This window comes from Blennius ocellaris, assembly GCF_963422515.1.
Source record: "Blennius ocellaris genome assembly, chromosome: 1".
Classification (NCBI taxonomy): domain Eukaryota; kingdom Metazoa; phylum Chordata; class Actinopteri; order Blenniiformes; family Blenniidae; genus Blennius; species Blennius ocellaris.
Window position 1 is genome coordinate 7,784,210 of NC_137650.1, and position 19,844 is coordinate 7,804,053.

Consider the following 19,844-nt stretch of genomic DNA (forward strand, 5'->3'; position numbering starts at 1 on the left):
GTGACGAAGACACCTGATAACACAACAGGGCTTTGGTTTGGATAGAAGTAACTGCTTTTATCTGCAAAAGACATGTCATCAAGTCAGTTGATAGGATGGCCTCAGTGTCAGGTCCCCTGTTGTGTCTTTTTAAAGTCCAAGTCCAACTGCTTTGTGTCTTCACATTTTATTTTGGTACTCTTGTCCACGGCACACTGCACATTTGTCCTTCTCATCAGCTTTCCCTCTGTGCGCGTGATTGTGTCAGTGTGTCCCCCTCCCCTGTGTATATAAACCCCCTCTCCTCATGTGTCTGTTGCCTGATCGTCTTTGTTTGTTTGGATCAAGACATTCTGCATTTTCCTCCTGTTTTTTCGTGTTTTCGGACCCTTGCTTGTGTTTTTCTGAACCCTCTTTGAAAATCCCTTTCTGATAACCTTTTCCTCCCGTGTTTTTATAGTAAATTCTCTTATAACTGAACTTCAGTGCCACCACCTACTTTTATGTTCCATTATACCTGTGACACTCCGCTCGTGAGCTGATGAATATGTCTCTGCTTCAGGGACAAAGGCTGTTATTCAAAGTATATTGTTTATATAGTGAAGAATCAGTCCCTGAGGTACAGCTGGTGAGAGCGGGCCATTTCTTCTTTCAGTTCTGCAAAGCCCATGGCAGCTCATAATGCTAATGATCACAGAGTGGAGGCCTAGCATTCTGCAAACACATTATAAATTAATCATAGTGATTACATACAGCCAATCTTAGTTATGCACAAGGCTTAAAGTGGGTCAGTCTGTCTTGGGGAGGATGGAACAGTCAAGTTCATCTTCATCAGGGTCTTGTGTGGATGTGGTGGGTGAGGGAGCAACGTCAAGTATGAATATATTAATAAACAAGGTAAAGGGAAGTAATAACAAGAAGAAAAATTGTGAGCTTAGCAGTTGAAGGTCTATATATTTTCGACATCCTCTCAAGTTGAGTCCACGAACTGGTGACCTGAGAAACACGCTGTCAAAGCTCTGGTGCAGGTGTTGAGGTACTCTATTTGACAGCGAGTGAAGTGATGGTATTAGAACTGACATCTGTTTCATGTAATGACTTGAGATGAAGTCCTAACTAAACAATGACCGCCGTGCATTAGCTCTGTTGCAAATAATATCCTGGTTAATATTGAATTGATGCAGCCCTGTGTGTGAAAGATGGACGGTATTAAGGTACTTTACTGTGGCGCATTCACTGTGCAAATACAATTAGAAGTATGGGAAGAGGCACAGTGGCAAATCTAAAGTAACACTTGACTAGATGTTGAAATAAAAAATCAACTAATGAATATAACAACAGTAATAATAGGGATTTAGAAGGATGGATTTTGTGTAAATGTGATTTGACCTTGCTTCACTAGCTATGGCCTCATCTATCTATCATCTGCCTGTCTTTCCTTTTGTCTTTGAGTTAAAAGACACACAGCCCGTGATTCAAAAAGAACACACAGATTTCCATAGAGCAGCCAATTAAAGTTGACTGATCTCCACCTTGCAAGTGACAGAGGCACGGAATATGACACGGCTTTAATGTCGGCAGCCTGACAGTGAACTCACATCTCACAGTGGCATTCAATGATTCACCACCCACCAATGCAAGAATTTTACATCGCCCTGGAATAGTGCTTTGAGAGAGGAGGGTGTGGTGCTTGGTAGCACGGCTACTGTTTGAAACATGTGAAGGACAAAACGAGATAGTGGTGAGCACTCTTGCCCCACAGCGAGAGAGGCCCTGCATTGATTTCAGGCTCGAGAGGCTTTTATATGCACACTTTACATGTTATCCTTGTGTGTTTCCTTCAGGTACTCCGATTTCCTTCTGCAGTTCAAAGACATGTGGCATTTGAGTGTTTGTATTTGTGTATCCATTGATCTGGGTTTGGTTGTAAGCTGTAAGCTGGGTTTGGCTCTGCAACTCCAAGTTGAATAGAGCAGGTGTGGAAAGTGCATCTATGAATGGATTGTGTCCTCTTTTCCAAAACTTGGTATGTCAAGATTAGGGTTGTGAGTGGGGTCATACAATATTAGCAAAACATGTAATAATGTTGTCAAGTGTTAAGATCGGCCGAAGGCTTTCAAACCACAGGGCTCCTTCTCTTCTTGTCGCAACATTTGACCAGATGCAACTAGGCTGAGTTTGAATTTCTATCTTTTCATTTTTAATCACAGACTCATCTTCCCTCCAGCTGTGTTTCACAAACAGACCTTTCGGTTGACATTGTTTTCAGTCATTTTTCCTTGATTTTTGTGCCTCTGACTTCTGGCCTGTTTGCAGATATGATGTGATGAACTAATGAAGTGCAACACGAGCAGTTGACAGAACAATCTAGCGCAGTAGGGATCCATCTGATTAGCTAAATATGTTAACATGCAGGGCATGAATACATGCATGGAAATATAATTTCTTGTCTTGCAAGTGTTGACATCCCAGAGTAAAATATAAAATAGTACCGAATGGTCAACAAATTAAGGGATTCAGCCCACATATAGCGAGTGAGTAAAATAAAAAAAAAAGTCAAACCTTTGATTGAAATGATGCGAGTTTCATAAAATGACAGGAAAAGAAATATAGCTTCTTGTTGAAAACTACTTTGAAAGTATAAACCAATGCCAAAACCCCTCTAGTCAGTAAGCTGTGAGAATAAAGGTTTCTTGTATGAAGTGAAAGAAATTAATTCTGAAGGCCAAGTGAGGAAAATGTACAACAATTCATACACACAGCATGAAGTTAAAGTGCCTTACATAATAGCAGTGCTGTGCTTTGAATAAGATACAGTGAGAAGTATCAGACACCCATTAAAATAAGCACTAAGGCTTCAAACCATTCAGAATGTATTTAATTCTATGAGACAATAATCACCAACATCTTGGACACAATTATATGTTCACACATCAGCCACAACACACATGGCCACCACTATGGTTAAGGCATATAGTGCTTCTGCTACATATGTTTTACAAGGATTTACGACAACAAATTCCATTGAAAGGATTAATGGTAGTCTTTTTCCTTGTCTCTCACGTCTCTTATTTTTTTATCAAGATGCATTCTCATTTTCATTCCATAAAAAAAGCTTAGTAATTCAAAATATGGCAATAAATACTTGGTTCAAATGGGTTTACAATGACCATGAATCTACCATTATCCCTTAAACCAATAATTTCATAATTTTTGAAAATTGCTTTGTAAAGTGTGTGGCCTGTGTGTCACCATTTGTTTATGCAGGGTAGAGGTGATTTTCCTGCTGCTGTGCTGACTGAAATCCTGGAGCAACTTGGAAAACACATAATGCAAAAAAAGCACCCACAACCAGAACAGAACCTCGCTGTCTCTCTTTATGCATATGCAGTATAATGCAATCCATTATAGAGTTTAAAGCCTGTGTCACTCAAACATGCTTCACTTTAATGTCTGACCTTCACAATGATGGAGGTGCAGTTTGACACGAGAAGGCTGTTTTCAAATTCATCTGCTGGAGGTGAAAACTTTCTCTGTGATCACCTTGAGACGTGTACCATCATTGTTTTGTGACTTTATATGAAATATGGAAGTGGATGGCGGCACGGAATACATATGCAGCCTACATGGCCAACAATGTGAAGATTTGAAATATAGCAAGTATTTGCATATTCACATTTTAGAAGATATTTTGTTTTTTTGTAGGGAATACTGTTGTACTGATCAGTCTACAAAATACAAAATACACACATACACAACACAGCAAACTGACCAAAATGCAGCCACTTTGGACCTCGTAACCTCACAAGCAGGATTACTATTGCAACAACACATCATCAGTAGGGTAAAACTAACCTGCCTCACGGCGGTCTAAACCCAGCTCACGTTCCCTACGGTGGGTGAACAATCCAACGCTTGGTGAATTCTGCTTCACCATGATAGGAAGAGTCGACATCGAAGTATCAAAAAGCGACGTCGCTATGAACGCTTGACGTCGCTTATGAACGCTTCTTGTCCTAAAATCATTGCTTTCAGATTGTACTGACTGTTACTGGCTGTCCAAACACAACAGCAGACCTCACCTGTGGTGACAGTGAGCCGGGCTTCACGACTGATGTCTTTTCTGGCAGAATTGGATACAGCACAGCGGTAGACCCCCTCATCCTCCTTGGTCACCTCTAGAATTTGGAGAACTCCATTAGGAAGGGAAATGAACCTGTTGCACGTGGGGCCAAAAAGAAAAGGCAGAGAAATAAACAGTGAGGCATAGAATGAGAAGAAAAGGACAAAAAGGACAGAGAACAGAGTGGATACACTGTTCAGGGTCCTGCAGTAACAAGCATACGGCTCATCGTCTCGTCAGGGATCCGGCTGCATCCTCACAAGACTCCATCCTATTTATCCGGGAGAGAGGTTTTTTTGTGAACTGTCATTAAAGACAAGCCTTTGAGTGTAAAGCCTGTTTGAAAGAACAAACATGGACACTATGTAGAGTGTGTGCATTTTATATGTGTTTGTATGTATTGTTGATATTCACCGTATCTGCTTTGATCTTACACATCACCAGTACTTCCTTTAGTATGGAGGTCATGTACCAGACATATTACTCTTGGCCTGCAAGCCAGACTCCCCCTGGGCAGAGGCAATGTAATGCCATCTCGCCTCTTATCGCCTTTATCACAGCCTATTAATCCAGCCAACATATGACTGGTTGCCTGGTCAGGAGGGAGTAACGCGAAAGAAAGTGGGGAGAATACCGGGGAAAATAAGCCAGTGAGAGTGAGGACAGGCAGTGGATGGGAAAAACAAAGAAGAGAGATAATAATGAGAGAAAGACAGCAAGCCCTAAATGAAGAGAAAGTGGTGCGAGAAAGCAGCAGAAATAGAGATGGACGGGGGTTAATAAGGAAGGGACTGAGTGAGAGACAGCAGAGGGTCTAATAGAGAGAAAAGGCAACATTAAAGTGGGCAAAAGCACAGGGAGCAAAAAGCCACTGATGTATCATCCATCCTTTAGCAGATTCTTTTGGGTGTGAGGCCATTAGCAGCTCCTGAGGTGGGAGAACAACATCCCACCAATAAGACCTTATAAGCAGCAAGTTGTTTGCAGGTCATACAGGGCTGCAGCAGCCATTAACACGTAGCTCTGGACAATAAGGCTGGAAACAAATTCCAGGGCCAGTGGAGCCACAGTGAAATGTCAATATAGGTAAGTGGCTCACTAAATGAGAATATTTGTGACCAGAGGACTGACAGTGATCTGTGGAGGAAGTGGCCACTGGCTTATACGTCTGAAATATGTCTCTGGGTTACTTCCAAGAGCACAGAGGGCTGAGAATGAGATGCTCATTTAAAACTCAAGGTGAATTTGTAGTGCTGCTTATATTGCTATTACTGAAATCCTGAATTTATATTTCAAAAATAGTTCTTCTCTCAATTTACCATGTACTTTGAATAATAGCAAAACATTTAGTGGGATGTTGCAGCATGGGAGGCTTTAAAAGTTCTTGACCATTTTTTTTTTTTTTTTAATTATAGGCCTTTTTTCAAGTAATTTGAAAGGCAGTTCCCACACACTGCCTTTTATTGATTCTTTATAAGCAACTAGCAAATCTTTTTACCAGCATTGTCATTAGAGCAATTACAGAAGACAAACTAGGCTCCAGTTTAAGCTTTACAAACCTGGCACAACTTTGATTATTGAAAACACAAATGTATTCTTTTTTTAAATTTCACAGAAAAAATTTTTTTTTGCTAAATAAGCAGAATAAACATTATTGTGGCGTGCCATGCACTTCAATTTGTGGAACTCAGCATGTAAGTTTCTTTAAATGGACTACAAACTGAGAGCAACATCTCTCATTGATATATGAGGTGGACGACTAAGACTGATTGAGTACGGTATGGACACAGATCTAAACAAAGCATAGTTGGACCCATACCTAGTTTGACTGAACATTGTCTTTTTAAACAGAGTTAAAAGCATCAGCATCATATTCCCCCAGGGGACATTGCATTAAAAGTACAATACATGTACAGGGATTACACACTGTCAGAGTTGTAAGTTGTCGGGTAGGGTTAAGCAACAACACGAAGACAAAGGACAGGAAACACAAAGCAGGGTTACCTTGTCTCGTCAGGGACAGCGACTTGGTCCTTTTCCCAAGTAATGACAGGTGTGGGTACGCCCTCGATCTGGCACTCAAAGCGAGCTGCTCCCCCGTTGGGCACTGTTTGAGGTGATGGCTCCTGATGAAACTGAGACAGACCTGTCAGCGCATAAATGAGAGTGATCAATGGGTTAGTCATCCATGTCAGACTGGTGTTTCACACATCAACTATCAGAAAATCTACTTGTGAAATGAACCCTTTGTTTGATCTGGTGACTATACATCTACATCAGGTATGATGGATGAGATGTCCCACGTGATGTGACACACTCTTTAAGTGGTGTTATTATTATGATCCTGGTCCTCTGCTAGCTCCTAACTCCACTTCGTTTACATTCCACATGTCTTGCATTTGAATGCATACCCAGTGGACCTAATTACATAAACTGATGTGGTTAAGGCAAAAACAGACTGGACCCCAATTATAAGCTAAGGCTTTAAAAGAGCACAGACAGAAGTGACCTCACCAGTCACATCATTCACAGCATTTGTTTGAACAACCGAATTGTGTGCAAGTGGTTTAATTTAGACAGAGGACCAAACTCATGTGTGGATGGTAATTAACCACATTGTATTTTAGACTTCTGATTTGTCCACTGAAGCTATTTTATCTTTTACAAAAGGTGCAATATTAAATCATATTTCAGGTGCAACATTAATTTATGTAATTCAATTGTAGCCTTTTCCCCACTCCTGAAAATTACTTTGAAAGTTATGATTAGAGAATATTTGGGGACATAATCAGACTTGGCTGAATCATTTCTCCCTTCAGGTCAACTCTTGGCATGGTTCCAATCTCCATTGCCTCCAAACTTTCAAGCACTTGTGAAAGCAACTATGTGGGCATTACTGATCACCAGGGGGCAGCATAGAGCACTGTCTGAGGGCCTCTGACCTCTAACCCCAACAGGCTGTTGGTAGAGAGAACAAAACAGGCAGGCTGGCCCAGCCACTTCGCCTGTAGCCTTGACTGAAAAGTAGAGTGTGGGGGTGGATCAAAGGAGTGAGCAGGGAAAGAAGACAGAGAAGGCAACCAAAAGCAGGGAAAACCACGGCAGTATTGGAAAACAAGATGTCCCATCCCAAATGGAAAAACTGGACAATACAAGACAGCTACACTGGCCACAGTGTCATTACCATTTATGTTTTTGCACAGTGAAGTAGTACAAACACGAGTGAAGCATAGAGATACATGCATGTGTCTCAATGTAAAGCAGTAAGTCATGAAGAGCTTTTAACAGAGATTTAATCCCTATTAGATGAATACAATGTGAAGCCATAGACCAACATTTACAAGAGCTTTGTTCCCTGGCTGAGAAGCTACGTGAAGGTAAAAACAGGATTTTAACTTATTATCATACTTGTGTACTATTTTGTAAACTTATCAAACAATGTTCTTAATATTTTTCTTTCATCTCAACAGACAAATACATTACTATGGACGTTTTCCAGGAGATTGTGTTGGTACCAGTGCTAACTTTATCCAAGTTGGGATTGTGGGAGCCGGAGTCGATCCCAGCTGACATTTAACAAATGGTAGAATACACAATGAAGGTTAGAGTCAATAACAGGGCTGAGACAAAGGCTGACTCTATCACACAGATCTACGGTACTCAAAGCTATGGGTGATTTGGAGCCACCAATTTCACAAAAAAAGCACATCTTTGGATTATAGGAATAAAGCAAAGCGCCTGAGAGAAAAGGAGAACATGCAACCTTCAAACAGAAAGGCTTTGGCCGAGGACAGACAGCAGAGAGGTCAATGTCTGGTGTTCTTATATCTGAATGAAATATCATTTCCTGTTGTTTTGTTTTTGTCTGTTACAACAATCACTCACTGCTTTAATCAATATGTTGGATTAAAAAAAATCCCATTGTGACATAATGACAACACCAACTGATGAGTGAAGAGAATATAAAAGTTGTTACTTTTTTTAGAACATGAATGTCTGTGCCTAATTCACTGGTAATCCCTAAATTATTACTGAGAAATTAAACTCATCCCCTCAAATGTCAGCACTGTAATTACACCAGAAGCAAATTAAGGGGATCGCTGGAGTTAATAAATTAACTGAGAAAAAAAATAATGTCCACACAGAGTTTAGTGAACTGACAAACTGAAAACTAAACTTTGATTTATTGGCGATGCAGTCACATTTATCAAATGTATCACACCCCGGATACTGTAAAGATTTGTATCATTATTTATACTGTGTTTGCTTACTTGTGACGATTTTCTACACGATTAACCAATCATGAAAACTCTCTGGTGCCACAACAGTTTACTTCAGAAAGCTCAACCGCGCTGATCCTGTTACGACACAGAAAGTCCCAGCAAAAACCGCAACTTCAATCCAATTAACGGCCGTCAAAATAATTCGGTCATGCTTAAAGTGGCGCAACAATTATCCAGTTGATGCAACAACTGGAAACATCATCCATAGATCACCTGCTTTGAGCAATTCAATCGATTCAAATCCTCATTGTTTAATCACACAAAGGATAATAACTCCCTGCCAGCTCGTACAGTACACCAATATATACAAATACACATGAAGAATCCAGACGATAACTGCAAAGAACTTTCATCTTCATGATAAGAATAAATACTGTTAACAAATGTGAAGCCATGTTTATTTTGTTTTGCTTTTAGGTTTTTTTTGTCGGGAGCAAAATCTTTCTAAAGCTTTGTCATAAATAGTGAAAAAAACCTTGTTCAAGTTTTCCCAATATTCAGTACGTCTCTATATGTTGTTGAAACTGCTGCAAGTTTCAGGACACATTAACCCTAACCCTTATCATGCCACCTGTTGGTCATGGCAACAAACTGGCCACTCTGAGTTGAGGGACCAAAGTTCCTGAATGAGTCTGTCAGAGGTGGACACACACACACACACACACACACACACACACACACACACACACACACACACACACACACACACACACACACACACACACACACACACACACACGCTCACGCGCTCAGCTGCAGTGGCATAGCATTTGAATCATTTCAGAAACAACGGATGTCGCGCAGCAAATTTGACAAGAGGTGTTGATGATTGACCCCTGCAACTTCCTGCCATTACACAGCATGACACCCTCAAGTAAACACACAACCTGTACCACTGCCAGACTGCTTGACAGGATGCCAGCTGCTTGAGTGTGTAAGTGTGTGCACATGTGTAAATTGAAGTGAATGTGTACCAAGCTACTTGTACCTCACTGTTTACTTACGTGTGTGCCTCGATGCCCGTGATTACATTTCTGGATCACTGTGTGTGTGTGTGTGTGTGTGTGTGTGTGTGTGTGTGTGCGTGTGTCCGTGGAGACGGTGCCAACATGTGAGCAGTGGATAACAGCTGATGAGTGAGTGCGTATTAGCAGACGTTAATGCGCGGAGGGGCTGCTTGTGTTCACGCTGTGATAGAACAATGGTGACCGGCAAGGCTTCCACCTCCACTCCGTCAAAGTATAATCATATTAGTCTTTTCCCAGGACTCTGTGAGTGTCCAGAGGCCGGATGAAATTCCATGGCAGATCCTTTCAACCCCATGCAGGTCGCCGTCTCAGATGTTCCAAAGCTGACACAAGTTTGTGATGACACATTGGGCAACTCCGAGCTAAATGTGACATACCAAGACCACAGGGTCAAAGATATGTCCAATTGTTTCCTAGCAACTGCTCGATGCAAGGGAGATTGTCAGACAGCTCCTCGGGCTCTATCTAAAGTTTCAACCCTGTAATGTATTGAATAAAAAAAAAAAAGTCTCCATCTTGTTTCTTTTTCCTCCTTTTTCTCTTTTTGGTTCACCCCTGCCCTTGACTTTACCCCGACTCTTTCTCTGCCTTTGTCTGTCCATTTATCTATGCCCCACTCTTTGGCCCCACAGCTATCAGATTGCAGCGTTTTTTCCCCCTCCCCTTCTGCAAGTAGATAATTCCACCCCGTGACCTTTTTGCTACCCAGCTTTCAGGCTGAGTAACACTGTGAAAACTCATCAAGCATACCCTCAGCCTCGGCACATATTTGCAATAACGCAGAAAAAAAAAAAGTGCAATTCCATCAGTTTTGACACATATGCAGGAATGCCCTTCAACATTGACAAAACAAGGCAATTTACAGTAATCCTGCAAAGTCAAAAGGTTTCAACGGGGGCAATTTCTTAAATTGTTAGAGGTTTTTTTTAATTAACATTTCTTGATCTGAAAGGATATTCTTCCCATTCTCAATCTTTTTTTTTTTAATAGCACGAGGTACAAAGAGCTGCACATTTTTAGAAAGTGTATTTTAATTTACATTATAATAAGAACTTATTAAAAGTTATGTAACTGTTGTGAGGTAGAATAAATACTGAAAAAAAGTAATACCTTGAAATAAACATTCACACATGTCAATGAAAGCTGTGTCTGCTTGGAGGAAAATGTACGCCCTTCATGGTTAGGACATCAGCTGTTTGATTCAAATGCTTTACAAAAGCTCACTGGAATTTGAAATATTGACAAACACCTTAGCAGCCTCATAATGAGAAAGGTTAACTGGACTAATTAACATTAAAAGCTGTTTCTTTTTTTTTTTTTTTTCTTAAAGTCATCATCATTTATCCATGAATATCTCTGTACACCACCTCTGTTATTTTGCCTGAGGACAAATCTGGGCTAGAAATAGAAATGGAAATGATTCTTTTCTATAAATCTGCATTTAAGGAGCAGCTCTCTCACACTTGTTTCTCTCTGTTGCACTTGCATGCTGTTTGTTGAGGCCACACGCATCATATATTGCGACAGAGAAAATGGAGCAGGTGGCTTTCGTAATGTGTTTTCACAGATGTGATCTCTGCAACGTTTGCTCTTCACTCTCACTCCAGCTCGTCAAGACACAGTAGGAAATGAGAACGTCCGCTCAATGTCAATGCTGAGGCGCTTTGGCTCTGGCCTCCTACACACGGGTCACATCTATCTCATAGCCGTTTGTCTCTGATTTAATTCACAATCCGCACACACACATTTGTACACCTATACACACACACTCATACTGAAGGTCATTCTTAACGTTCTCAGGAAGACTTTCCTTTCACAATCAGCACAAACTCTCTTCAGCTTCTTCCGCCTTCTCACCATTCATCCAGCCTTCCCCCTCCCTCCCTTTTATTCCTTATTGTCACTCAAACAAGAGATCCTCATAAATAGGCATGTGACAGCTGACAAAAGAAGGGGAATCCACTGAGGATACTGTCTCACTTTACACAAAGCTAATGACTAAATAAAGACTCCCACTTAGGAGTGGGCAAAAAAAAAAAAGGCCACCTCACAGGGCCGATTACAGAGCTGCTGCCTTTCCTCTCATCCCTCATAACCCCTCTTCCGGTGCACTTTCATTCATTTGCACCAACTGCTCCTTTCTTGCTCAGAGCTAAATGTTATTTAAGAGCATACCTGCCCCCGGGACACTTGTTCAGTCCAGCAGTATCTGAGGCAGACAAGAACTTAGTTCATCAACGTCTATGAAGGAAAATTCCCCCCAACAAAACTGACAAATCACATTGGTCGGTGTGTGTGTGTGTGTGTGTGTGCGTGTGTGTGTGTGTGTGTGTGTGTGTGTGTGTGTGTGTGTGTGTGTGTGTGTGTGTGTGTGTGTGTGTGTGTGTGTGTGTGTGTGTGTGTGTGTGTGCGTGCGTATGCATGCAAATTGTACCCAAAAGAATGCTATAAATGGAAGACTGAATCAAACTAAACTCCTCTGTAACATCAGTTGTGCCGCACATGTTGTCTCACAACTACAACACCACAATTTTTGAGGGGAATCAATTTGGCTTTTTTGTATTTCACCTTCAAACTGATGCCAGTTTCAGTATTGTGCTGAAGATATATCCAGGTGTAATATAATGCTACCTATCCATCAAGTAATAACAGCAAGAAAGAGTCTGATTGGCTCCAGATGTATTTTAGTTAATAAAACCTAGAAAATCTAGAGCATAAAGAATTTTAATTTCTCCCTAGACATTTCATTTTCCTGGCTCTGAACCAGATCGCCACGTCCACAAAAGATCCATGCTTGCTTCTCCAACATGTTTTAAAATGACCTCCATGTATGCCCCGATAAAAACTGTATGGAGATGTGCCGAGAACAACCGATGCCGCATTGGTGTTTCTCCTGATAGATCACTTTGAAAGACAAAAATAAACTATGAACATATCACTTTTTGAAAAAACTTTTCCAGCGTCGTCCACCCACACATAGTGCAATACTTTATAGACTGTATGTGTATGATGAATTTGAATGCAAACTTTATTTATTTAGCCTCAAATAGCATTTTCTGTGAAGTTTAGTAGATAATTAATATTTACTCAACAGAAAGCATCTATTTATTTGAAAATGCAGGCAAGCAACTCTTTTTCAAAGTTCCAACTGTCTTTGTTTCTAGTTTTATCTCAGTGGCTGTCATGAATACTTATTTCTAGCTATTATCAGAATTATAAATTACTTTCTATTGTTACTTTATTCAGCAATATAATAAAGTGTTGTTTTTTGGGTTTATATGTTACCCAGTTTGATTTCTGTTGGGCTGGACTAATGAAATTTTATGACAATAACAATGTATTTAAAAATAAGAGCTCCAAATCTTTTCCTTTGTTTTTCACACATTTGACGCATTTTTACATTTTAAAAAAGTGCAATTTGAAAATAATCGTGACCACATGACATTTCTTCAGTCTGGTATTTCACTCATACTAGTAGAGTACAGTACTAGCAAACCCCCCCTCCCAAATAAAAAAAAAAGAAAAAGAATATTTTTCATTTCTGCATTGTGCAGTCAGTCAAATAGTTTTGGCTTTCAGTGTTTTGTTTTGTTGGATAATCTCACCAAAACAGAGCAATAACACGTTGAAGAAATTATAAACAGCAGTTACATCCTTGTTTTAGGGAATTCTTTCTTTAAAAAGTTGAACCTTTAAATAATCGGTCATGATATTTAAGATTGTGGATATCAACATATGTAGTAGCTGGTGACTTAATCTGTGCACTCACTTGCTTGCAGCACATTGACAGTCCGGCTGGTGAGTGCTCCGAGGGCGCTGGCAGTCAGGCAGCTATATCCCCCCTCCACGCCTCGGGGAGCCTGGCCATCTTTAACGGAGGGCAGCAGGAGGAGGGATCCGTTGGGAAAATACTGCACATAGTCAACCCCCTCGAGCGGCAGTGGCTGTCCATCCTTTAGCCAGGTGACGTTGAACGGCGTCTCGCTGGCCCCTAAGTTGCAGTCCAACAGGAGGGGCGAACCTGGCTCCAACACCACATGGCTGGGCCCGGCACCGCAGCTCAGCTCCACTGAAACAGGCTTTTCTGTGTCAAACAAAGAGATATAACATAAATATACAGTATTACATGTTATCCATACCTGCAAGTCTATACTGACCAGGGTTTTGGTTTATTCAAAAGCAACATGTCTGTTTTCGCTGTAACAATATGCAGAAAAACACAAAATACAAAATTGCTCTCTGCAGCCTCATTGTTAAAATGTCACATGAGCGCCATTTGAAAAAGCTGCTGTTTAGGTCCACTTTCACTGCCAATTTGTCATTTTCTAGCATGACTTCAATACAGTCAATAATGTTGGCAGCACAGATGGATAGGGGTGATGCATTCCAGAGGCGGGGTGTTTGGGGACGGAGGGGAGGCCGGAGGAGGAGGTGGAGCTCCGAAAATGAAAAGGGAGCAACGACATTCGTATGTCAGCAGTAGGACATTAAAGTCAGTAAAAGAGGGGGAATCCTTGAGCAGGAGTTTGATGAGGTGGTGTGATGTGATGTGAGCCGAAAAAACTGCAGACGATGTCGCTGTTCATTGATGGGGAACTTTATTTCAACGCTATAGTTTGGGAACATTTTAACATGCACTGTATTGGATCAGTGTGAATGTAAACTAATACAATTTCAGTGAACACAAATCACACATTTTCTCCTAATAGAAGGTCATTATAATTTATCCTGAAGAACAATTCTGAATTTAGTTAGTTAAACCTGAAACTGCAAAAAACACCAAGGAAAACAAGAAAGATCTTAACTACAGCAAAACCTAATGACAATTAATCATGTAGAAATGAGAGTCTGGAGTTGTAACAAATACAGCAAGAAATTACTTTTTTAATTAAGATTCATCCACAGGCCAGATAAAGATGTATAAAACGTAATGGTTAACTCATTTCCATGCTCTCTTTCCAGTAGACCAAAAAAAAGGTATCAAAGCATGATTTATTGTTAATGCCCCTAATATGCAGGTATTCATACATTATGCATTAACATCTGTTTTGTAATATGTATGAGATGAGAGAAAACTCATTTCCTTGTAAGTGGACAGTAAATGCCCACCACCCACTACTGTATATCAGAGCAAACTACTTGAAAAGTGCCGTAAAACAGAACTTAATGATTGCGTGAAGCATTTATACGTCTCCATTTAAGTGAGGGCCTGCAGATCAGAGAGGCAGTCAGGAGCTTCTGCATAATGAGTATGTTGCAAACTATGTCCTCACTAAAGTCTGTGTGCAGCGTTTGGTTAAGTAATGCCTCAGCTGTGACATAACACATAATAATTGTTACATTTTGATGCTGTGGATTTGTTATATTTGTAATTACTTACCCTAATCATCTCAACAAATTCCCATGACCATGCACACACCCTCCCACTGATGGAAAAGAATCACCATTGCAACACTGGAGTGTACCCAGTTCATCTTTGTCAGGAAATTGTTACCATTTGCAAAAGCTATTTGACATTTTCTTGGTATAATAAATAACTTAGATTCACTTTTCTGACTACAGTACCTTCACATCCACAAATGGCAAATGGGCACCTTTAAGATTTGAATGAGGAGTCTGATGTTGCTTTAAAATCATTTTTCATATTTAACATTTATTCACTTGGCAGAAACAATTTCACACAACCACTGCAGGGCTCAGCTGAAGTATCATATAAGTGCGAGCAGATGTCATTTTTTTTTGTTTTTTGAGAGAGCTAATACTGTCTGACCTCTGCTATTGACAACCCTGACAGCTGATTTATGTTTGGCACTTTTGAGGCCATTACTGCTCAACACATTTATAGTGATGGAGAAAAGTGCAGCTTGGCAGCAGTCACTCCTTCTGACAGGTAAAAATGATATGTGTGCACCTCAAAGTTAGTCAATACAAAAGCAACTGTAAAAAACATTTGAACAAATTCAAAATACTATAATTCAACCTCACCCTTATGTCTTTGTGACATTCTTTCTTTCTTTTTTTGTCTTTTTGGATCAACGACATCACTTCTTGACAACAAAACTTGTGACTTTGGCAAGGCTGATTATTTGCCTTTTGAATGGTATCATATCTATAACCAACACGCAATTGTCTCCTGAGCAGAATCTGACCTGTGGCTTGTACCCTTGAGAGTTTCCTCAATCTCCTGTGCCAATGCCAAAAAGGTTTTTGTTGTTGTTGCCATTATTTCTTGTTTTGAGCTTCTGGTATCACAAACGATTTATGTCAGCTCAAAGAACTAGCAGGCTACATTTGACTGATGTCGATAAGGATGATACAATAGGGCAACTTCAAGCTCTGTGAAACCAGGTTGTGGCCTTCTCTAGAGTGTGTTCCTGTACCAAATCAAAACTAATGGTCAAGTTTTGTATGTTGGGGGATGTCAAAGTGGACGTACCAAGAAGTAGACACACCAATAACACTAGTTTTTCATCCTGTAGGCCTTTGGTGGGCAGTTTTGGAATCGCAGATTGGTACAGTGGTTTGTGCTTTCGCATGACAGCCAGAAAGTCGTGTTCATACACCGACTTTGCCTTTGCATGTTCTCCCAGATTCTGTTTGGATTGAGCGTCTGTGTGGCTGCCTCTCTGTGTGATGGGGACCTGACCAGGGTGCACCATGCTATTGCCCATAGTGAGCTGGAATTGGTTCTTGTAGCCCCACGACACTGAACAGGATAAATGGTGTCCAAGATGGATGGATGATTATTGATATTATATTGGTGACTCCCTGCCCAAATGATCTGGAATAGGCCTAATGCAGCCAATTCAACCTTATTTGTAATATTTATATTTTTAGGTGGTTGGGTTTACAGAGAGAAACCCAACAAATCTTCATGAGCAAGCATAAGTGACAGTGGATAAGAAAAAAAACCCTCTAACGGGTAGAAACTTTTGCAGAACCAGCTTCAGAGGTGGAGGCTTTCTGCTATTCCATTTGTTGTAAGGGTATAGGGGAGAAAAAAGGAGTTTTATCATGTTTCTTCCCAATGTTTAAGGTAGGGTCCCCTGTTGGATGACGAGCCTGGCACTGCCACTTCCTCCATGAAGTGTGACTGTGCATACTTTATCTTCAAGCAATTGAGGATCCTTTTTTTTATTTTTTTTAATTAATAATTTGTTCCATTGCTAATATGCCTTGGTTCTTCAAACTTCAATCATCTGTTCTTTCAAATAACACAAAACAAGACTCAACAGCAAAAGAAAAAAGAGGGGAAAGATTGGTTCTCTATGGAAGTAGCTCATATTCTCATGCCTGCGGCTCTTCAAACACATGCATGTTTCCTACAAAGGTATCATAAAAAAGGGAGACTAATCAGGCTTTCCAATGATGAAAAGCCTGATTCCAATCTTTCAATGCTAAACTTGAAATGGTCTACAGATTGAGAAAAAACTAGGAATTAATCACTACCAACAATCAAACAAAGTGGACTTTCAAAATGGAGCTTTTATAGTGAACAACAAGCAAGAGGAATACGACAGTGAGCAAGCTGATGGCTCTATTAATGTGCGGCCTTAAATATGACAAAACAATGTGATTAATTGAAAGAAAAATATTTGAAAGCCTAAACTACAGGTTTTTTAGACACGTGTCCCTGCAGTACCAGCAGATTGTTTACGTCTGTGTACAACCGAGTTTCTCAGTCACAGCTCAGCGAAGTTTGAACAGAAATTCTGTCTTTTACACTCTTCAGTGTGCAGTGAATACAATTAGATCTTTGGTCCATGAGCCAATAATTTCACAGCTGTAAAAGGTTAAAGTTGTGTCTTTACTGCAATCCAGCAAAGCCAGCAAAGGTTAATGGTTCTTTCCATCTTTCATCTGAAGTGCTGCCAACATCAGTTCCGTTGTAAGATTGTTAATGGGCCCCCATAGAATATGGACCCCAGGGCCTTTTTTCTGCAGTGGAATATGGACCCCACCTAATATTTGCACTGAAATGTTACTACATTTTTACCACATAAATAAATATGAACATAGACAACAAAATACACTCTGTAGTGAATAACAATTTTGTTATAGATATACTATTAAACAGTGTCAACAGAAGTATGACTCAAAATATCATAATACGCATTTTATATGGGGGGGTGGGGGGTACTCTGGTTTCCCACACAGTTCAAAAAAACATGCACTGGGGGCTCTCCAGGACACACTTGTAAAAGCGATCATAGGAAATTTATAGACGATAATACACATTTTATACAGGGTCAAGAACATTTAATGTCATATAAATACAATAAAATATTTATAAATATGTTTTATAGTGGGGAGGTGGTCCATTATCTAATGGTGGGGGGGGGGGTATACTGCAGCAGAAAGGAGGTCCATATTTAATACGAGACCATCATGCAACATCTTCATCTTTATCAACATTATCATCATCATCATCATCATCATCATCATCATCATCATCATCATCATCATCATCAACGTCATCGTCATCATCAAAGTCAAAACTCCTTGGCAGATGCATGAGAACTAGGGCTACTCGATTATGACAAAAATCCTAATCACAATTATTTTGGCAATATTGAAATCACGATTATTTACACGATTGTCTTTTGGAAAAAATGCTGAATTGGAACAGCATTTATTGAACATGTTTAACAAAAGACACCTGTTACATATATAAATATCTTGTAATTGTGTAGTAAAAAAATAAACTGTTGCACTGCACTCAATCTTTTGAAAACAAGAAATAAATAAAATGCAATAAGAGATAGACATACTTCAATAAACAAGTCCAACATAAATACTTTGATAAATTGGCCCAAAATGAAATTGTGGTGGTGTAGAGCCAATGAACGGGAGTTGGAGGCAGCTTGTTCAGCAAGGAACTCCAAACTTTATTTTCTATTTGAAAGGCTTTTCTTTTCTCTCATTTCTTCTCTCATCTCTCCAAGGGAGCGCACATATGGTATAACAACAAAACAACAAAATAAGGTTCCCCACTACCCCACAGTAACTGGGTGAATTATGACCTTAACTGTTCACCACAGTGGAGAGCTTTATTTTGTAGAGAGGCAGGGTTTCTGGTGGTAGTAGTAACAGCGTGTGGCTCTGCGCTCTCATGTTGGAGAGAGAGAGAAAAGAAGAGTTACTAAGAAGTGTGGATTAATGGAGAATAAAGTTTGGAATTCCTGACTGAACACACCGCCTCTGACTCCCGTTCATCAACTCTACATCATAATCGTTTTCCCTCGATTATAGAAATTTGGGGATCATCTGGAGCTATAATCGTAATCACAATTAAAATTAAATTAATTGAGCAGCCCTAATAAGAACTTGTCTTTGTCACGACATAATTAGAATGTTGGTAAATAAATGATCAAGAGCAGGAAAAGATGTAAATAGCTGCAAAAAACAACCAAATTAAAAATCCTTCTTTCAAATTGAAAGCTTCATATAGGCTTCTTTTATAAGTACGTAGCCAATGTCGCCATTACACTATTTATGTTACTGTCTGTCTGTCTGTCTCATCCCTTTCAATACATCATATGATCATATAACTTTAAATGCTGTTTTATGTGTCCAGATTGTGTATTGGGACATAATTCAAGAAGAATATCACTTCAAAGCTCCTGGAATACCCTCCTTATTAATGATGGCTTCACGATGGGAATCTGATCTCCAGTGCTTGCCTCTCTCACATTTATCTTCAACTTTACCTATTGTTCCCACAATGACAAATAAAGACATTTAATTGGTTTTTAAACCCTCAATCCAGTCAGGTTTGTCATGGTTTGAATACAATAAATTAAACATACATCACTTTAAATGTCTTTTTCATAAAGTCTTTTCAGGTTTTCATGTGTACTTGCACATGAAATGTAATTCAAACATCCCCACTATAGGTCATTTGGTGTCTCTGTAAATACTACTTAAAAACAGTATTTTTTTCATTGCTCCACACACACACACACACACACACACACACACACACACACACACACACACACACACACACACACAGAAGCAGGTGTCTATCCGCTTCTTTTTCTTTGTCGATGGATTAATTAAGTTAATGGGAGATGGAATTTTTTCCTTGATTAAATGAGGCTTGACCCCCCCCACCATCAAATTCTGATGAAGAGGCTGGGTAATGCAGAGAAAGGCTGCACCGCACAGCGCTCTGGTTCTCTCACACATCTGCCATGGAGACAGCATAAATATGCATGCACAACACATGCGCCCAAAACTCACACAAAGCCAGATGCACACAAGTGCTGCATGTAAAGAGAACCAAAACAAGCGTGTGTTGAACCAGACATGCTCATGGATGTGCGCATCCACTCACACAGGCACAGATCAACCCCACGCTCCTCGCTTCCCTTCTCCCATTTCAACTAATTAGGTCTCATTAAGTCATTAAAATGTTAGCCGCTATTT

At 40.0% G+C, this 19,844-nt stretch overlaps 1 protein-coding gene across 1 annotated transcript in view; it reads right to left on the reverse strand.

Moving 5' to 3' along the window:
* The window catches only part of igdcc4 (immunoglobulin superfamily, DCC subclass, member 4), a gene marked incomplete at both ends in the record, with an annotated part of 52,625 nt that overhangs the window by 16,330 nt on the left and 16,451 nt on the right, over positions 1–19,844 (reverse strand). Inside the window, 3 exons of the mRNA XM_080498760.1 lie at positions 4,062–4,195; positions 6,107–6,248; positions 13,183–13,497. Coding sequence (XP_080354886.1) covers positions 4,062–4,195; positions 6,107–6,248; positions 13,183–13,497 — 591 coding nt within the window. The remainder of the gene's footprint in view (positions 1–4,061; positions 4,196–6,106; positions 6,249–13,182; positions 13,498–19,844) is intronic.